Raw genomic sequence first — 20497 nt, 5'->3', positions numbered from 1 at the left:
CTCTACCCATTCTGTTACCATTCCTAACCTTATACCTGTCCTGCTCCATTTCCTCACCTCTTCCGCTCCTCTCTTTGTCTCTGGAACACCCATTCCATCTCTAAAAAGATCTGTCATCCACAACCACTTCATATCTTGCTCCCTCTAGCTTCTGATTCTCAGAGACCTGGATCCTACACTGATTCTGTAGTTGCCTTCTCTTACGGAGGCCTCTCCTTCTCCCACACTCTCCTCCCCATCAGACTTCTGCTCCGATTTACAGTCCTGGCTCTTTCTCTCCTTACACTTTCATTCATTCTTGGTGACTTCATCTTCCTTGTTAATGACTCATCTGATCCTTTAGCTATGCATTTCCTCACCCTCTCCTCTTCATTTGACCCCAAGCTCTGGTTCAACTTTCCCACGCCCCAAATGGCTATTCACTTGACTTGGTCTTCACCAAACACTCTGCTCCCTTTGATCCTATGTTGTGACGTCTCTCCTGTGACCACCACCTGGTCTCTTTTCGCATCGCCCATTAGTCCCCTTCCTTTTCTTTGCCTTCCAGTCCATCAGCACTGAAGAACTGTCATCTGCTCTTAGCCTTCTCCTCCCTGCCCCCTCTCCCCTTTCTTCCATTTATATGATTGTTGATTATCTCCATGCTTCGCTCTCCTCCACCCTTACTTCTTTTGCCCCTTTCTTCCATCACAAAGCTCCCCCTGCTAATCCCCAGCCCTGGCTCACCTCCAACATGCACTTCCTCTGCTCCTGCTCTGACACTGCAGATCTTCTCTGGCAGAAATTCCATGACCAGGCTGACTTCCTCCACTACAAATTTGTCTCTTCTCTGTCAGTTCTGACATCATCCTAGTTAAACAACTCTAATTCTTCAATTTAATTGAATCCATGCCCACAATCCTAGCCAACTTTTTGCCACCTTTGACTCACTCCTCAAATCCTATTCTTCTCTCAGCACAGGACCTTGCCAATTTCTTCCACAAGAAAACTGACAAACTACAACATGACCTTCCCTACCCCCTCCTACAACTCTTACCTCCTTGTCTCCTGTCACAGACGCAGAAGTTTCTCATCTGCTGTTCCCATCTAACTCTTCCGCTTGCACCAGTAACACCATCCCATCTCCTGAAATCCCTTGCATCCACTCATCACTTCCCTTACTCTTTATTAAGCCTCTTGCTCTTTCCCCTCACAATGCAAACATATGTTAGTCTCTCCTATCTTTAAAAAACCCAACCTTCACCTCTTTTGCCTCTCCAATTACCACCCCAATTTTTCAGCTCTAAGCTCATTGAGCATGCTGTTTACTATTGCTGCCTGGAGTGCCTAGAGCCTCTCAAATGCAGCTTCCGCGGCTTACACTCAACTGAAATTGCTCTTGCCAAAGTGTCTTATGACCTTTTCCTAGCCAAAGCTCTGGCCTTTTCCTAGCCTAGCTCTCAGCCTTCTCCTCCCTGTCCCGTCTCCCCTTTCTTCCATTTATATGATTGTTGATTATCTCCATGAACCGGTACTCCATCCTCATCCACCTTGATGTGTCAGTTGCCCTTTACACTGTCGACCATGCTTCTCCTTGGCTTCTGTAACTCTAGCCTCTCCTGGTTCTTCCCCTACCTTTTACTGCTCCTTCAGAGGATCCTCCTCTTTCCCAGCCTGCAACTTTCTATGGGAATTCCACAGTGTTTTGTCTTGGTTCCCCCTCTTCTTCCTCTCACCTTATATCTGGGCAAACTACATCTCTATGCTGATGTCTCAAAGAGCTACCTCTCTACTACAGATCTGCCTCTTTCTGTCCAAACTAAAATCTCAGCCTCTCTCTCTCTAATATCGGCTCATGGAATCTAGCCGTCATCTCAATCTAAATATGGCTAAAACAGAGCTCCCGCACTGTATACCACCACCATCCTGCCTGTCACTGAAGCCTGTAACACAGGCATTATCTTTGACTCATATCTTTCTAGATCCTCAAATCCACGTTATGACTAAATCCCACTGTTTCTTTCTGCATAACATCTCTAATATACAGCCTTTCTATCCATCCACACAGCTAACATCCTCATCATCTCATGCCTGCTACCACCACACATCCTTTTCTTTGGCTTTGACAATGCAGTCTTGCCCTACTCGTATCCATTCAGAAGGCTGCTGCAAAGACAGAAGAGCGCATCAGAGAAACATTTTTATCTTCATTAGATCACAATTTACTGCATACAATAAATCTTAAAAGCTGCAGTTGCTTTTTTGTTGTCTATGTTTTTCTAAACTCTCACTTTGATTATGTTACCCGTCTCTTTGCATCCCCTAGCTTCCCCTTCCTTTTTGGATCAAACTACAGGTCTTCACTTTCAAGGCCCTTTAAGAGACCATCATTTATTATCTAGAGGTCGACTAAGATGCCTATTGGACCTATCATGACATCTTTCTATTGCGCACTTGCTGAATTTTCAAACAAGCACCATCACGCTTTCTCCCATGCTGCCTTGCAGACTTGGGAGAAGCTCCCTGGTAATTATCTGCAAAGCTACCTCATTATCCTCTTTAAAACTCTCCTTTTCTTTGATGCCTACAAAAAAATTGCCAATGGTTAAGGCCGCTGGTGTGCGGACACCATAGGCTGACCAATATTATCTTGTTTCCTTATCCTATCCCAATGGTCTGTCTGTATCCATCTGTTGTTTCCTGTTTTATACGTAAAACTGTAATCTCTTTGGGGGCAGGAACCATCTTTTTTGTTCTATGCTCATAAAGCACATAGCGAAATGGAGTCCTGGTCCATAACTGGGGCTCCTAGCTGTTATGGTAACATAAATAATGATAAAGGTGTAACTCAAGTGTTACATCCAACTCATCAACCCTTCAGCCTTGAGAGGATAACATCTCTGGAGGGAGTATTAACTGCAAAAATCATAGTCCTTATGAGTGACAAAACTGAACTGATGAGGCTGCATATGGAAGCCTGCCCAGGGAAGTTAACCATACAGGTCACCATAGAACCCACTACCTGGGCAGATTACCAAGTCTCAAGGTTGACTGAAACAGGTCCTGACACTGGGAGTCTAAAGCTTCTCTGCCTAAGTTAGCAAGCTACTGCCTAATTTTGTATTGAAATTAGCTCCTAATGAGGTCAGGGGTAGTTAGCAAGCTTTTTAAAAACAAAATCAACAACAAAAAAAACAGCTTAGACTAGCCCACCCTTCTTATGTAGTGGGAACAACATCCTCATAAATCAGCTTTCCTGTCTTCCACCCTTTGGAAGGGATGAACATAGTCAGTGCTGGAGTAAGAAATTACAGAAAAGTGCATCAGGGAAACATTTTTATCTTGATTATATCATAATTTACTGCATACAATAAATCCTAAAAGCTGCAATTGCCCTTGTTGTCTATGTTGCAGTGTGTCTGGACCAGAGCACTCTAGGAATTGATGATTGGTTATTTCCCTGAAGATAAAACCAAGCTTCTGTTCTGCAGAAATATACTGTAATTATATAATCTGAAGTTCACTTACTTCCTTGCCCTGGGTCATCTTCATCATTGGGGAAAAGGTCATCCAGAGGTTCTTTGGTAGAATCTGTGTCTTTGTCTTCCTATACAAACCCCAGTCCCAAACAAAATGTTACATTATTAAATCTAAAATCAGTGAAAACATTTATATACAATTATATATAAAAATCTATTATTAAAGATATGCATACAGGATGTCCTATGTGATGCTGGGCAAGACTATCTCAATGCATATGCACAAGACAGCTGAATTAAATTTGCACTGGCAATCTTATTTCAGAGGTTTTTAACTCAGTCAGATCTACGTGGATCTTTGTAAGGACAGGAAAAGGGGCACTACTGACCTCACACTATGCGCCTGCCAAATTTTAAGGTTTTTTGCTCGAAAGCATGGAGGTGCTAGGATATTTTATCCTGTCTGAAGATTATAATTCCTTGTTTAGCTTATTATTTAGGTAGTATTCCATATGCTTAAGAACATAATTATGAACCAAGACTCAAAAAAATAGCCTTCACTGGCCTTTTTTTCCCTTTTAAAACAAGTTTTAGCTTTTTTAGATTTCCTTGCATTGCATGCAGCTGACTACCTGACCAAAACAATTCACTGTATTCACATTGTGCTAGAAAGGGTTTGTCTAGCAGTTGATTAGCATGTCTAAACGCATGCATTTTGCCACTCCTGAACTGTTGCAATAATAGATCAGAAGAAAATAAAACAATTGATTGAAATAGACATAGACACCATCTGGACTGTAACAACTTACAAGATGAGATCCATTTCTGTGATAATGCCCATAAATCAACCAATGATGGCTGGAGGGGCAGGTAGGTTACCAAGCACTTACTTTATTTAAAATTATGAAAATCACTTTTGCAAGGGTATACATATGTATAAAATTAAAACTGTACATATTTGCTTGCACTCCTATTTTCCCAACCCTTCATATGTCACTTGCCCTCTTAAACTGTAAAGTGTAGGGACTGTGTCTGTGTTTTCACAATGCCTAACACTATGGGGCCCCTTTCCTGACTAGAGCCTCTAGTGCTAATACAAATATTAAATAATAAAAAATAGTGAGACCACTATCTAGGTCAAAATCATCTTCCAGACTGCTCCAGATAATGCAGTTTCCTTTTATATCTACAATTTATACACCTTATCCTCAATTCTCCTTTTATTGTGAGGTTTAAAACAGACATTTTATGGCTTTCTGAAGATAATTTTCCAAGTAAATTTTTAAGCTAGTGTGTTGCTAGGTATAAGTGTTTTACTATAGCTGGACTTTTACCCCCTCAAGTCTACAGTGTAGTTACTCTATCATCTATAAAATATAGGTCTTCCTGAAATAAAGATTCTGGGAAGCAGTTCTCTATTGTGTGAATGTATAAACTACGTAAGATTAGGACAATATAAATATATGAAGAAATCAATCTATAAACAAATTAAAATCTATATATGAAATGCCTGTTTTAACTGCTAAAAATTCATATCTGCGAATAAAAAGCTCTTGGCAGCTTACTAACAAAAAGACAATGCTTTTGAATGTACATCTACTTACTGATGGAGAAATATCATCATCATATTTTTTTAACTGATTCATGAATTCCAAGTGTTTCTTTTCTTCTTCCAGCTGAGCCACAGACTGTTCACTCTTCTGTAATTTCTGTTGAGTACTGGCTAGTTCATCACGCAACCACTGATTTTCCTGGCATAGCCGGCGAACCTGAGCACGCAATTTCTGCTTCTCTGATTCCACTGCGTTTAAGTGATTTGACAAGGCCATCATTACCTAAAAAGCACGAGAGATTACAATACATTCTTCCTGTACAATGCATTCCTTTAGTATTAACATATAAGGCTTTTCATGCATAGATACCATTGCACTTGTGAAATCTGTTAATGTTTGTCTGGCCCTTTTCATAATTTCCATTTGGTTGTTGATTTCTCTCTACTTCTGCCAGCTTTGCTTGCTGCTCAGCTGAGACTAATCTGAAGAAATTCTTACCCCTATGCTGTGGTGTGATTGTTTTTAAAGATGTAACATACAGCAGCTTTTATAAGTTGGCTACCTTGAATGCTGTTTATAGTAATGTACTTTGATAGCTGGGAACAACCTCTCCACAAGTGAAGTAATACAGGCTGTTTTCCGCCTTGTCCGAAATGGTGTGTGGCCCCTTTAAGGGCTACACAGCCACAGAATTACTTGTTATGGCAGATTCATACCAGGTCAGCATGGGAACACTGAACCATCCCCACCAGGTGACCAGAAGAGAAGGGGGACAATTATGTCCATGCTGGTGCAGGAAAAATGCTCTTTTACCTGAACAAGGCGGAGCAGCACATACCCTGCCATCCTTGGTAGTAGTTAAAATACCAGGTTTTGTCATGGTTAAGGCTACGTTTTAGTTATGGGTATTTTTAGTAAAAGTCACGGGTAGGTCATGGGCAGTAAACAAAAATTCACAATCCGTGACCTATCCATGACTTCTACTATATACCCCTGACTAAATCTTGGGGGGGGGGGAGGAGGATAGGGGCTGTGGATGCTTGGGGAGGGGCGCCTCTACCATAGGTGCTTGGGGGTGGAGGGGTGTCAGCCCAGGTGCTCGGGGGGTGACCCAGGGGGGCTCCCCACCACAGGTGATGGGGGAGGGTAGCCGGGGGGGCTCCCTACCTGGCTCTGTACCTCCACGGAAGCAGCAACATCCCCTCCGCACTCAGCTCCTAGGCAGCGTGCAGAGCTGCCTGGCCATGCCTCCATCTTGGAGCTGAGGGAGGGGCATGTCGCTGGTTCGGGAAGCCCCCCCCGAGGTAAGCGCCACCCAGTGCCTTCACCCCATCCCGTGCCCCAAATCCCTGCCCTCTCCCATACCCAAACTCCTGCTGCTGCTGGGGGGGGGGCATGGTGGCCCGAGCCTGCCCCAGAACCGGCCAGTGCGACTAGCCCAGGGGCTGCCTGAGCTGCTCAGGTGGCCCCCGGGCCAGGTGCACCAGCAGTTGCAGAAGTCACAGTGGTCACAGAAAGTCACGGAATCCATAACTTCTGTGACAAACTAGTCGCCTTAGTCATGATTCACTGTACCCATTATACTAGTCGCTCCTTTCTTGGTGAGGAGAAAAATTCTTTCCCATCCCCCTGACCCCTCACCAGACTGGCCAACATGAGGTGGGGGGTTTATCCACATTCCTCACAGTGGGTTGGGAGCTTAGTTAGGGCAAAAAATATGGAACCGAGATTAGGTTATGATGTTGCAACTTATTATGTAAGCTTGGGGTAGATACCCAGTGCAGGTACTCTGTAAGGCACGAATGGTTTTCAGGGCTCCTATGACAGGTATAGCAGAGAATCAACCTCTCTCCCCCTCAATAGCCCCCTGAACTCTCATTTGAGGGGGTGATGGTGAGGTCCCAGCAGCAGGTTGGCTGCATACTAGAATGGGTAAAAAAGGAGGACTGACAGCAGCCCCCTGCATATATGTAAATGATTATGGAATTACCTCCACTGCAGTTTTTTCTGCCAGGATTCCCAGACATTTAGGAATAAAGTTGTGCCCTAATTAAATCACATCATCAAGTCTCCTATCCTTCTGGCATAGCTGGACAAAGGTCACAAAGTACCTAACATGTATGCAAAAACCTACATAAATGCAACTGTAAGTTTGCAAACCGGAACGTGAAATGCAAATGTTAAATCATAATTGATTATGTTATTCAGCCTCCATGAAAAATTCACATTCTGCAGAATGTAAGCTTTCATTTTAATATATGTGTTAAGTTTCTAGCCCGTATGGTTGCAAAGAAACCTTCCAAATGTAACCCAAAATAGAGCAGTAGTTGAGCACCTATATCAAACTGTCTGTGAAGGTAGGTTTATGAACTGCCAATATTCATCTCAATAGAGTATTAATTCTCCAGCCTAATAATGCTTCAAGGGGAAATAATCATAGGATTCAAATAATCTAAGGTGTGCAACTGTACATCTGACCTGCATATACAATTATGTACAATTACAACTGTTCATACAAGACAGGTAATTGCACACACATATACCCAACAAAGGACAAAGAGCAGTGTCTATCTAAAAACCTCCTGCATTGTTTTTTCTCATTAATACTGCTAAATGCAAAAGTTATTCCTGGGGGAATTCTGCTCCACTGCGCATGCACAGAATTCATGTCCCCTGCAGTTTTTTTTGCTTCTCCACAGAAAAATGATTTTCTGACAGGGAAGCAAAGGGAAGCCACAAGAGCAGTCATGTGACCCTCACCAGTAGTATGTTTTGGGTGCCCAGGGCAGCCAGCAGAGAGGTAAACCTCTGTGGGGCAGGGGAAAGATCCAGCTGATGGCTCCTACCCTGAGCCAGGCTCAGCTGCTAGTCCAAGCTGGCCTGGGAAAACAGGACTTCCTCTTCCCCTGCACGGCATTCAGGGCCGAGTCAGACCTATCCCAGACTTCTCCCCAGGCTGCAGGAAACTCTGCAAACTACCCCGCCACCCGCCTCCTACAACCATCACTCCTCAGCTGCAGGGGCAGGGATCACTGTATGGGGAGCTGCTCCCTCATCTGCATAACCCTCGTGCACCCACACCCCCTCATACCCAGACCCTCCCGCCAAGCCTCACCCCCCTCCTGCACTCTGAACCACCCGCCCGCCCGCAGTGAGCCCCACTCTCTCTCTGCACATGAACCAGCCCGACGAGCCACCCACACCCGGATCCCCACCCCACCAAGCCCCACTCCCCAGACATCTGGACCCCCCTACTGAACCAGACTCTATCCCTGCCCACACCCCTGCTGAGCCCCAACCACTTTCACCTGGACCCCTCCTGCCCAGTCCATCCCATTAACGTTGTACCCAGAACCCGCCAACAAGCCCCTGTGCATCCAGATCTCCTGCACCCCCAGATTCCCCACTGAGCCACCCACACCCATATTGCCCCCCACAGAATCTCTCAACCCACACCTGGATTCCCTTCACACACTAAGTCCCTCCACACTTACATCTTGCTGGGCTGAGCCTGTCTGCTCACAGCTGGTACACCTGGCGTGGAGGGGCAGGGCTCTGGGGTGTTTTGGGGGCAGGCTCAGTCAGTGTGTTCTGTCAGGGTTGGGTGCAGCCTCACCACTGAGTCCATGTCCTGCGGGGTGGGGAGGAGCTGCAGAGTGATCTCCCACCTCTGCGCAGCCAGTGGCCTGTGAGCCCCAATGCCATGCTGGAGCCTCCACATTTATTTGACAAATAAAATTTACAGAATTTTAAGATATTGTGCGCAGAATTTTTTGGCGCAAAATGCCCTCAGGAGTAAAAAGTAATTTTACTAACTACTATGTAAGGACCATATTCTACATTCATTGTTTGTACAAATCTCCCACTGACAGCAGTGTGAAAACTGGTATGGATCACAGGCACCTTATGGCCTTCACTTTTGTAAGCCTGGCTTATATATAATTAAAGAGATCATTTGGCTATACACAGAGAAGGAGTTTGCCACCTTGATTTATGTTCTCACTTTCCTTGATTTCATAAAAAGGTTTCTTTTAAAGTTAGCTTTGAGCATCTCAGAACCTGAATATTTTTATATGCAAGATTCATGTTAACTAAAATTTCAGTTTTTCAGACGGTCACATCGTTCTTTAAAGGATATCTTTAGGGTAAATGTATTCATATGTTGAATAAACTTTCAGGAAACAACTATCAATTTCAGGCTGATATTTAATATTTACACACACCAGTCCATCTACATAGAAGATCAAATTTTCAGCATGTCTTTCCAAACTTAGCCATTTTTTACACATGTAAAATACAGATAAGTAATTAGCTCATCTGCATGTAACCAGTTGTACACACAACATTTCAAGTATATTTGGGAAAGCCAGGCAAAAATGGTGCCCAGTTTATTCACAATGCCTGTAGCTATCAGATTTATAACATACTACAATGAATTGAAGTCTTCTGTAAACTTACTCTCTAGAGAAATTTTGGTGGAGGTGGGAAAGTGAAAGGAGAAATTAGATTACTCCTTTAGCAAAATGAGTATTATCTTCAGAGGAAAAAAATCTGTGTCACACAAATATTAATGAATTTACACACACCACACACACACACAGAGTTTCTCTATCTCACAGTGGTGTACCGTTATCCTCATTTTACATATTGGGAATTGAACCACAAAGATATTCAAAGACTTGTTCAAGGGCACACAGGAAGATTCTGACAGAGCCAGGAATTGAGTCTCATTTCCTGAGTCTAAATCCAGTGCCTTAAGCATTTTTCCTTTTCTATTTCTTTATTTTTCTATAAGGATATTCTACAAACACCCACAAAAGCTAACTTTAAAGACCCCACATAACTGATTAAAAAATGCCAACAGATATGTTCTTATACAAGGGTTGGAAGGTTTCACACTCTCCAAAGACTGGTTGTCCTACCATTCTTGTTATCTCTTGCAACTTTGCATATTAAACTTGAAAAAAAAGAATTCAAATTGGTAAAAAAGCATTTTGAAAATAAATATTTTTAAAATAGTCTGAAGTCACAAACTAATTTGCTGCAGATCACATGCCCTTCTCTGGCCCTCACTCATGCACACACAAATCATGTTTTTCAGCATCTGCCCACCTTCCCCAAAACAACATTTTTTGCAACCAAGCCATTTCATAAAAAGTCAGTAGAGGGATTCTCTCTTTTAAACAAGGAAAGTTCCTCTGATTCAGTACTCAATTTTTAGCCAACCCTTTTTTTTTTTTTTTTTTTTTTTACTAAAATGTTGGGTGAACATTAGAGACCCTTATGCCCTTCCAGTACCAAGTACTAGAAAACTAATCCTAAATTCAAGGGACAAAAAGGATGGTCTTAAAATTATAGTCCTGGACTGGGACTCAGCAGTTCTATTCCCAGCTCTGTATACCTCAGGCAAGTTAGTTAATTTCTCTGTGCCTCTGTTACCCATATATAAAGTGAGGATAACATTTTCCTAACTCTCCAGAGTTGTTGTGAGCATCATCAATACCTGTGAGGTGCTCAGACACTACATGGCAAGTGCCACAAGAAAGCCTATATATAAAATAAAAATTCTTGTTTCACTAAAGTCAATCAAAGAATAGCTGTGTGTTACTTCAGTGGACCAAGATTTAATGCTCAATGCATAATTAGCTGCATAATGCACTAAAACCACCACTGTCAGTCACTCTATATAGTTATTTCAACCTACTTCCCTACAAGCTATAATCAGGTTTTAAAAACTTCTGAATGCAAACTGACACTGCTAATTTTTAATAAATTCTGTGTAAGTCTAAGAATTGATATCCAAGTGTTCAATTCTACACCTCTAACTAAAGCACAGTCCAAAAAGACATAAGTTTGCATTTGCTTTCATATCATAACTGCAGACACAGCTTGAAACGATTTCCCCTGCTTCAATTTTACCTGTGCTTCGCTAAGTCCAAGTTCCAACATTTCCAGCGACTTTCGAATCATGTTTGATTTTTCTTCCACCAGATTAGTTTCATCATCTTTCTTCAAACATTTCAATGTCTCAAGTAAGCTCTGCAAAATGGAATTGTGTTCATTCTTCAGTGCCTCTAGTCCCTGAATCACCTGCTTAGTTTTAGAAATTATTTCATCTTGAGTAAGCTTCTCCAACTTCTCTTCCTTTAGATACACCATTGTGGACATATTGTCATACATTCTGTAATGAAAAAGTACAACAGTGAATAACAAATACAAAAATAAAATAATCAACAAAATCAATTGAATATTAATGTTTTAGTTTTAATAAAGCCTGCATACATGTGCATTTTAAATTCAAGTTATGCATGAATAGATGTTTATGCAAAATATATTTATGTGTCTACGTACTGCATATAGCACACTTCCACACTGCACGCACTATTTCTAAATGTTGTCACTGAATATCAAAAGTGCTCAACTTTTTATCTCTGTTCAAAGTTTATATTTAGATACTTTCATAAGCAAAAGAACTGAAAACCAAAAATATATCAATACATGGTAGAAGAATTTCCAGCTAGCACTCAACAGGGCAGATTCTCTCTCCTTTAGACCACCTCTCTGTCTCTCATAGACTCTGTGCTGCTGCAGAGACCAAAAATGGTCCCTGACATAAGTTAGAGCAGCCCCTGTGCTCCTCTATTTTACAACCACGCCTTCATTCACAGCTGTCCATGTACTAGAGCCCATAATCCCTGTGGTGTTAAGTACACCACTACCAACCCCACCATTTCCTCTATGCTGCAGTTCATAAAGACAAGCAGTATGGGGCCACATCTGTCAGCTCTATGTTGGAGGATTCTCCCCAGTCCATTGTGGCTACTTTTCAACAGCATATAGAAGCTGTGATGGAGGACCAGAATCAGCCACAACATATTTCCACAAACATACAATCAGTGAAACACAGGGAATTGCATTTGTCCTTGACTGACTGACACCAGAATTCTCTTTCATTACTGAGAGGGGAGAAGAAAGGAGGAAGAACACCCTCCCTCCCAGCAGCCAGGAACGATACCCTCCCTTTATATCATAAAACAAAAGCAGGACTCTAAGATTAGCCTAAGTTTATTATTCTAGTCTAGTCAAAGTAGTGGTAACCTCAAGGTACATATGGATCTGAAACTGTTGGCACATCTAATTGTTAGATGTAACTGGTTTTAAATTTCTTATTTAAAAAAAGGCATAACAGTTTCCATATTATGTAAGAAAGTGCTTAAATATCACAATGCTTGAAGATGACTAATCACCAATTCATTTTGTTATATTACTAGCTCATAAAATACTTTAATGCCCCAATTATTTGAAGGAATTCAGAAGTTCACTATTGAAAGGAATTAAGAGGAACAGTAACAAGCAATATTTTACACTACAAAGAGGTAAGACAAAGGTGACAAAACGCAAAAGGGATACGTATGATGTAAAATCTTCAGTTAATAAAATGAGAAGCAAAAGCATGATGTGGAATTAACAACAGAAGACAGAGGACAGCCTATCACTTTTAAGAATCAGATCCTAAGCAAAATGTCCTGTATACCTCTTCCATTCTAAATTAATGTAACAGTAGAACAGACAAATTGTTCCTCTGCACCTAGCAAGGTGACATTTGTATGTTTAGTACACCCTGATACAGTGACAGAGTAGATGCTAGGAGGGGAAGAATACCAAGCAGTATCATCATTCTACTTCAGCAAACCTCTGCTAATAGTTAAGAAATCCTACGGATGACAGCTTAAATCAAACAAACATACTTCAATAAAGGGAAGGATTTTACAAAGTAGGTGGAAGTTACACATACTGCTTAAAACTAAAGTTCTCAAAATATACTGAACAAGACTTTCAAAAGTGAATAATGACTTTGGGTACCTAACTTGAGGTATTTAAAAAGGGGCCTAGAATTCCAGAATGCTAAGCACATGCCTTCTGAACATTAGGCAAGTTTAAGATGTCTCAAGTTGAGCAATCTTGGCCATTATGTTTGAATGGCTAAATTGTATATTAAAATCAACATATTTAGCACTGTGTAGTAAATAAGCTTATCAACTGCTGATTAGCCGAATATTGTAGTAAGATGATTTATTTCATGAAACTGATAAACAAAAGAAAGAGTAAGATGTTAACTAGCAGCCTCATAGTATCATGTTTTTAAAAATCCAGCACATTCTGATATAATTTTGACATACAAATATACAAATAGAATGTTATACTCTTAAAACTTATTTTAAAATTAAGTAAATACTAATTTAACATAAGATTTTAAAGAGATGCATCAGAAAGAAAAGATATGAGAAATTATTAAATGTTTTAATTTATATAAACTTTCCAAACAATGAAAGAGGTAATAACTGTACTGTAACCTCATAGGTATCGTGTTTTTACTATTGATGATTACAATAAAACCAGTACCCAATTTTTATTTTTGCCCACTCCCACACATAATTTGACATGCTCCCTTTCTCCCTAAAATTAATTATTTCCCTGCTGAATGCAAACTCATTTAATCCTTGTCAGTAAGGAAATGAAGGTAAACAGCAGAAGACATCTGGCCATTATAGATTTTCATTTCACATTAGAGAACCTCTGAAAAGCCTGATTTTAAAGATTAAGTGTTTTTCAGATGTTTGGGATATTTCTGAAATTTTCAAAAGCAGACTGCATGCAAAAATGTCCCCATAGTCTGTAGAAAAAGGGTGGTGAGTCTAGTATGCCGTAACAGAAACCGACAGCAACAGGAAACTGACAGAATAGAATGTTTTTGCTGAGCTATACATTTTAACCACTGCAACAAAAGTTCATTGGATTCCAGATAACGAAGACAGACAGCTGAATAGTAATTTGTTGATAAAAATGGTACCATATAATAAGAAAATATAACAAATCTGTTATAAAGTGAGACACACTGCAAGTGGTCAATCTCCTGGAGTGGAAAAAATAAATGAACTAGTTTGTATAGTGTGTGTCATTTAACTGGGGTTTTTCCTATGGGACACAATTTGTATGCTCAATTAAATCGGAGATGCAAAATGGATGCTGTGACTTGTTACTATGGGGAAAAGGCTTGATAAAGAATGAAGAAACTGGCACACATTTCTGAGAGAATACATTAAAGTTGTAATTAGGAGACTCGAACCCAGCAGCAGCTGCATCTGGTCCAACAGAGCAGCTTGTAAATTGACCTACCCGGAACAGGAACCCTCAGGAGACAAGGGTTTAGAATTAATGAATGTTTAGAATTAAGTTTTAAATTCAGTGCAGACAAACATATTTAAAACAACATAGTCATGACTTGCAGACCGGACTTTAATTATCCTAAAAACATATTACTGACTTTACATTTGCTCCAATCCTGGGGTTTTAAAAGGGAGGCAATCAGATTCTAAAACTGAATACTAACAGATGTAATAAATTTGTTAGTCTCTAAGGTGCCACAAGTACTTCTTTTCTTTTTGCGGATACAGACTACACGACTGCTACTCTGAAAGATATAATCCAGATTCTGATATCTATGACCTGTGAATTACCAACCCAAGGAGATGAAATGGGGGATTTTTGAAGGCAACATGACAAATCCACAATCTGGAGACAAAGCAGCAGGATGGAAGCATTCAGAATCTCCTCAATTGTGAATGTCAATATTCAGAATTCTAATGCGTCTCTCCTGCCAGGAAAGGAACAGACTCCATCTTTGTGGATGGGATATAAGAGAATGGCCACTTAAATAACATTTAGGTGTACAATAACCTTGAAACTACAGTGAAGACAGACAAATCCTGTCAGAATTAGCCAAGACAATTCAACTTGAAAAACAAAGTGCTTGAGAGAATGATTTACAAAATAGAGGACAAAGGAGATATATTTGATAACATATGGAAACTATGGATTATATTGATGGTATCGATGTTTAATGAATGAGTATCTGTATTATAATATATTCTGGAAGGACTGCTATATAATTAAGGCTTCATCTTTAAATACGCATAATATCTTTGGGTTTGTGGGGTTTTTTGGTCAATTATGTTGTTCTGTTCTTTGGGTAAGTTTGGAGTTTAGTTAGTAAATAGGCTATGAAGATTGTGTGAGAAGGGCAAGTATTATATGTAAAGCTGTTCCTCTTCTACCCCACCCCTGAAAAGAAGTGCCATTTTCACGGAGCAACATGGCAAATTTCACTGGGCAACATTAAATTTGAAGCAAATTTTAGTGGCCAGTTTCAGCCAAACAATGCTTTATTAATAGGTTCTAGAAAAGCCAGACTGGTGTTTTTCCAGTGTGAAACCAAAGCCTGAGCCCCACGGCCAAGGCCAAAGCACAAGGGCTTCTGCCCTGGGCAGGGGAAAGCTATGCCCACCCCACCCCCCACCCCACCTGGGGCAGCAGGCTTGGGCGGGCTTGGGCTTTGGTCCCCCCTCCTGGGGTCGTGTAGTAATTTTTGTTGTCAGAAGGGGGTCACAGTGTAATGAAGTTTGAGAACCCCTGATCTACCGAAACAGTTGCCTGACACACTGTTGCTCAGGAAGGCTTCAGCCCTACTATTATGAAAAAGAAGGAGAGGGCAGGGGGAGACAATCTACAAGTGAACTACTACTCACAAAAAAAATTAAGAGACCTGGGGGTGGGGGAAGTTTACTGTACTTGTAGAAGCGTGCTGATATTTGAAATACAGTCTAGTGAACACAACTAGTTCCAAAACATAATCCAAAACTTCTGAATGCTATTCTATAATAATTTTATAGCTCCACTCTAGACCCTTATAAAAACGGTCAAATAACCTTGATATATTGGCTATAAATAAATTAGAAGAATAGGCAGTGATTTGAACAAGGGTAGCGTGATGTCTGCACCAGACATAAAAGGTACTGAATCTTTTATGAGGTATATAAATATTCACTAACATTCTAAACAGCTGTCTCAAAGACTAACTCCTCTGGATGCTGAGACAAGAAGATTTATCATCTCTTAGCTCAATCACAAGGTTTCAGAGACATTACAGTGCACAGTTAGTCACATCACAACTTAATTTTGATTGCCTGCACTTGAAAGAAAAAAAAACATGCATTTTGAACTGCACTAAACTTTGTTCAAGAGATTCCAGTTTGTGCTCAAATCTGAAATGTACATATATTAAAGAGACTGAAATAACAAATGTTAGTTTAGCCCTTAAACATGAACACTACCATTTAAAGATGACTTGCAAGGACGCACACACAAAATGTTTTTATCCTGTTTTTTAAAAACTATACAAAAGTCAACCCCTTTAGATCACCTTTAAGAAAAAGACCGTTCATGTAAAAATTTCACACCTAGACCCACACACTTAATTGTAATTTGCACATAGATTCTCAATAAAAGAATAGTTGTAGCTACACTCTGTTTCCTTAAGGCTGAAATGCATCTATCAAAATGAATCTTTGCCATGTATAGCAATTACTATTCATTAAGCAACAAATTCTGTTTTGTTCACTTAGAAAACTCCCATGGCAATTTTGTCCAAGTAAAGACTGCAGGATTTAGCACATGGGCCCTACTTGCAGAAGAGACAATTTTTTAAAGTTCTAGATTTTGAAAGTCAAAGAGAGTTGAGCACCTCGTCTCTACCTTATGCACTTTAGAAAAGCCCATGCTTTATGCTTATAACTATGAAAAGATGTAGAATTAGAAGTTTAAATTAAGTTAAATTAGATAGTTTTCATGTATTTCATGTATTTAATGCTTTGGAATTTCTCATTCTAGTATACTCTGAAAAAGTTTAGTAAATATGCTAAATGTTTTGTCAAGTTAAATCATCAGTGAACCTTTTTCTGAATAGCTTATCTATTGCATGTACATTTGAACATTAGAAAATAAGGCCTCACACAATTAACAATAAAATCATAGCTGTTCTAAGGTTTAGTCAAGCTGTATGTTTTGAGATGACCAGCTACAAGCACTATGGGAAATAGATATAGATAACAACACATATACACACTGTTACTCCTGGGGGAATTCTGCACCACTATGCATGCGCAGAATTAGTGTCCCCAGCAGATTTCTCTGCTTCCCTGCAGAAAAATTACTTTCTGATGGGGAAGCAAAGGGAAGCCACAAGAGTGGTCATGCAACCCTCCCCAACAGTATGTTTTGGGTACCCAGGGCAGCCGGCAGAGAGGTAAGTCACTGTGGGGCAGGGGGCAGGACCGGAAAAGACCCGGCTGGTAGCTCCTACCCAGTGCTGGGCTCAGCTGCTAGTCCCAGCTGGGCTGGAGAGGACGGGACTTCCTCTTCCCTTGCACAGCAACTGGGGTCATATCAGACCCATCCCCCCAGATTTCTCCCCTGGCTGTAGGAAGCTCTGCAAACTCTCCCCTTCTCCTCCCCTGCACTTCCTGCACCAATCGCTCCTCAGCTGCAGGGGAAGTATCACTGTACAGGGAGCTGCTCCCTCATCCACCCAACCGCCGTGCATCCATACCCCCTGACTGGGTCGTATCCTGACCCTCCCGACGAGCCACACACACAAACCGGCACCAAACCCCCACCCTCCCCCCGACAAGCCCCACTCCCCCAAACCTAGGAAACTAACAGATATTACGAACTACTTTACTGAATTAATCTGTAAATACACAAGTTTACCGTGAAGATTCATTCAGTTTTTTTTTTCATGTTAAACAGAGGTCAGACAATTTACCAGGATAGTTTTGTTTAAACCAAATATTTGGTAGAAAAATAACCTTTATAAATCCAGTTACAGTAAGGTTGACAAATTTCTTGAATAAACTGCAATTAAGCTATGACCGGGGGAGGGGAAGGGGTTACATCTTTAATAAATTTTTAAAACCACTTGCTCTGTGCTCTAGCTAGCCAATTCTCGTGAAATACAATCTGTTCTTATTTCTGTGTGCTGATTACATATATGCAAGGATAATCATTGAACTAATTTCAGAAATGAAATGTTATAATTATTTTGGGGGAGATTTTGGACTGCCCTTCTGCTAGGTGGCTTTTGAGCTCTCCTCGGACCTCCCAATTCTTGGCTGCTCTAGGGGCTGGTGCGAGCCCCAGAATAACTTAAGCCTGGTCTTCATGCATTTTTTGTAGTGATTTAGCTATTTTGGTAAGGGTGTGATTTTCTACCAAAATAGTTCCATCAATAGAAAGGTGCCTTATACAAGCATAACTTACTCCTCTTCCCTCACAAAGGCAAGCTATGCTTATACAAGCTCCTTTATACATGGTATAACTAACTGTGTCCACATTGGGAGTCTATACCACTTCAACTATCATGATATAAATTAAGCAGTAGAATTTTTGTGCTTACACAGGCCCTTTTGACAGCCCAGACTCTGGTCTTGTCATTAGAACAGGCTCCCTGGGCTCCTTATGGGCTGCAACTTTGCCTGGAATCTTCCTAATGAAGCTGAGTGCTTTGGTCCCACTGCAACATGCCTCTCTTGCCCCAGATGACAGAGCATGCAAGGGATCCTTGGAAGTTATGGCTGTCCTTCACATTACCTATGCTAGGGAATCCTCCCCCACTGGTTATAGTGGTTTTGCCACGTGAGAAGGCTCAGAGTGCCATAATTCGGCCAGAGCTCAGGTGAGGAGCTCATTCCTTTAAGTTCTGCCTCTTTATACTATCAGAAATATACGACAAGGAAGAAAAGAACAGTTACTAACCCTACTTAACCAAGGTTCTTCAAGATGTTGTCAGTATGAATTCTACTGTCTACATGTGCCGCATGTATGCAGAATTGGAGGTTTTTGCCTAGCGTTCTCCACCAGAGCTGCACATGCGGTCTGTGCCTCTTCCTGATCCTCTGTGAGGGCATAAAGAATGGAGCAGCTGCGACCTCCCTCAGTTGCCTCACAATTCAAAGCCTGTGTTAGCTGAGGACTCCAAAAGCAGGGACAGAAGGTGGGTTGTGGGATCCAAACTGAGATCTTGAAGAACCAGTTACTACAGAGTAAGTACTCTTCTTCGAGTATGCATCAGTGTGGATCCCACTGTAAGTACCAGGAAGTAGTATTCTCTAAGGATGATGGGAATGAGAAGTCTCAACTGTGTAAGTCAAACGCCAATGGAAAAAGAACTGCTCTCGCAAACTTGTTATTGGACCTTGCAGCTTAGTCTGAAGCATACTACTTGACAGAGGTCAGCTGGTTACTTCAGGTTGCTGCTTTGCAAATTTCTGATATTGGTACATTCCTAAAGCAGGTGGAAGATGTCACTTGAGCTCTGGTGGAGAGCGCCTTGATGTTTGGTGGGAGGGTTACACAAGTTAACTGGAAATAGTGATACACACTGTCATGTACATTTGGATATTCTCTTTGAGAAGATGGCCTGATCTTCAGAACACCCAGCTATAGCCACTAAAATAGATTGGGAGACAGTCTGAACAGTTTGTAATGTAATACAGTTAAGTCCGGACATCTCATCTGTGCAACTTCCCCCGCCCCCCGTGCGGAGAGTGGTTTCAGGAAGACAGGTAGATCAAATTGTGAGACCACATTGGTGATGAATTTTGGGTGACATCTTAGCACCACCTTATCCCTGTAGAATGTTGTATATGGAGGTTCAATCACAACCACCGGAAGATCACTCACTCTTCTGGCTGAAGTGACAGCCACTAGGAATATCCTCTTCAGAATGAGTAGTGTAAGATGCATTCCAAAAGAGGTTCAAAAGGAAGGCTCTTTGAGCCTCAGGGAGGACTATGTGAGGTCCTGGGCAGGAGTTGGTTCTCTGACTGGTGGGTAAATATGTCAGAGCCCTTTGAGGAACTTCAATAATATTGAGCAAGAAAAGGCAGAGCATGATTGTTCAGGAAGCTGACAAACAGATATTGCTGCGAGGTAGACCTTGACAGAACTGAATGAAAGGCCAGGCAGTTTGAAGCACAACAAGTAACTGAGGATCTTTGGTATCAAGGCCTGAACCAGGTCCAGAGTATGTTGGGATGCCCATATCAAAAGCCATTTTCATTTACATGAATAAGTCTTTCTTCTGTTCAATGTTTTCCTGTTCTGTACCAGGATTTCATGGACGGTATGGAGCAGTCTCTGCCCGTGTTACTCAATCAGCCAACAGACATGCAGAGCAGTTATTTGAGATCTGGATGTGGTTTCTAGCAATGGTCCTGTCAAAGCAGGTCCAGGAATCCAGGAGTTGGACCAGCAGCTGATTGGTCAACTGTGGCACACACACACACACCACTCCTTACCCAGTAGCAGTACATACACTGTACAATTATATTAATGACCAGCACAACCGTGATTTTCATTTAACATCTCACATGATATTCTTTGGTGAACCAGCAGGTAACACCAGGATCAGGATATTTTTTTCACACCCTTGCCAGTTGGCACTGAGGGATTTATGGGTCACAGTAGCACCATGCCCAGAACTTGATAGCTTCCAGATAGAGGGGAGATGAACATTCTCCTCCTTGTTTGTCTATACAGTGCATCACAGTTGTGTTGTCTGTCAGGAGCTGCACTGTGGAGTTTTGAAGA

At 41.3% G+C, this 20497-nt stretch overlaps 2 protein-coding genes and 1 long non-coding RNA gene across 7 annotated transcripts in view; all 3 read right to left on the bottom strand.

Annotated features, from left to right (window-relative positions):
- The window catches only part of KLC1 (kinesin light chain 1), a 62779-nt gene extending 51588 nt beyond the window's left edge, over nucleotides 1-11191 (bottom strand). For all 5 annotated transcript variants that reach the window (XM_073349766.1, XM_073349768.1, XM_073349767.1 and 2 more), the window contains exons 1-3: nucleotides 10931-11191; nucleotides 5063-5293; nucleotides 3508-3586 (exon numbers count right to left, since the gene is read on the bottom strand). In XM_073349766.1, coding sequence (XP_073205867.1) covers nucleotides 3508-3586; nucleotides 5063-5293; nucleotides 10931-11191 — 571 coding nt within the window. The remainder of the gene's footprint in view (nucleotides 1-3507; nucleotides 3587-5062; nucleotides 5294-10930) is intronic.
- On the bottom strand, nucleotides 1415-3498 carry LOC140913416 (uncharacterized). The gene is made up of 2 exons (XR_012159580.1): nucleotides 3193-3498; nucleotides 1415-2145 (listed from the first exon to the last, which is right to left on the bottom strand). It is a non-coding gene; the product is annotated as an uncharacterized lncRNA (long non-coding RNA).
- The window catches only part of COA8 (cytochrome c oxidase assembly factor 8), a 72126-nt gene continuing 62751 nt past the window's right edge, over nucleotides 11123-20497 (bottom strand). Inside the window, exon 4 of the mRNA XM_073349786.1 lies at nucleotides 11123-11192. Within this exon, the coding sequence (XP_073205887.1) occupies nucleotides 11158-11192 (35 nt within the window). The 3' untranslated portion in view covers nucleotides 11123-11157. The remainder of the gene's footprint in view (nucleotides 11193-20497) is intronic.

Source organism: Lepidochelys kempii, chromosome 6 (genome assembly GCF_965140265.1).
Source record: "Lepidochelys kempii isolate rLepKem1 chromosome 6, rLepKem1.hap2, whole genome shotgun sequence".
Classification (NCBI taxonomy): domain Eukaryota; kingdom Metazoa; phylum Chordata; order Testudines; family Cheloniidae; genus Lepidochelys; species Lepidochelys kempii.
The sequence above is the reverse complement of the archived record's forward strand: the minus strand, read 5'-3'. Positions and strand labels throughout refer to the sequence as shown.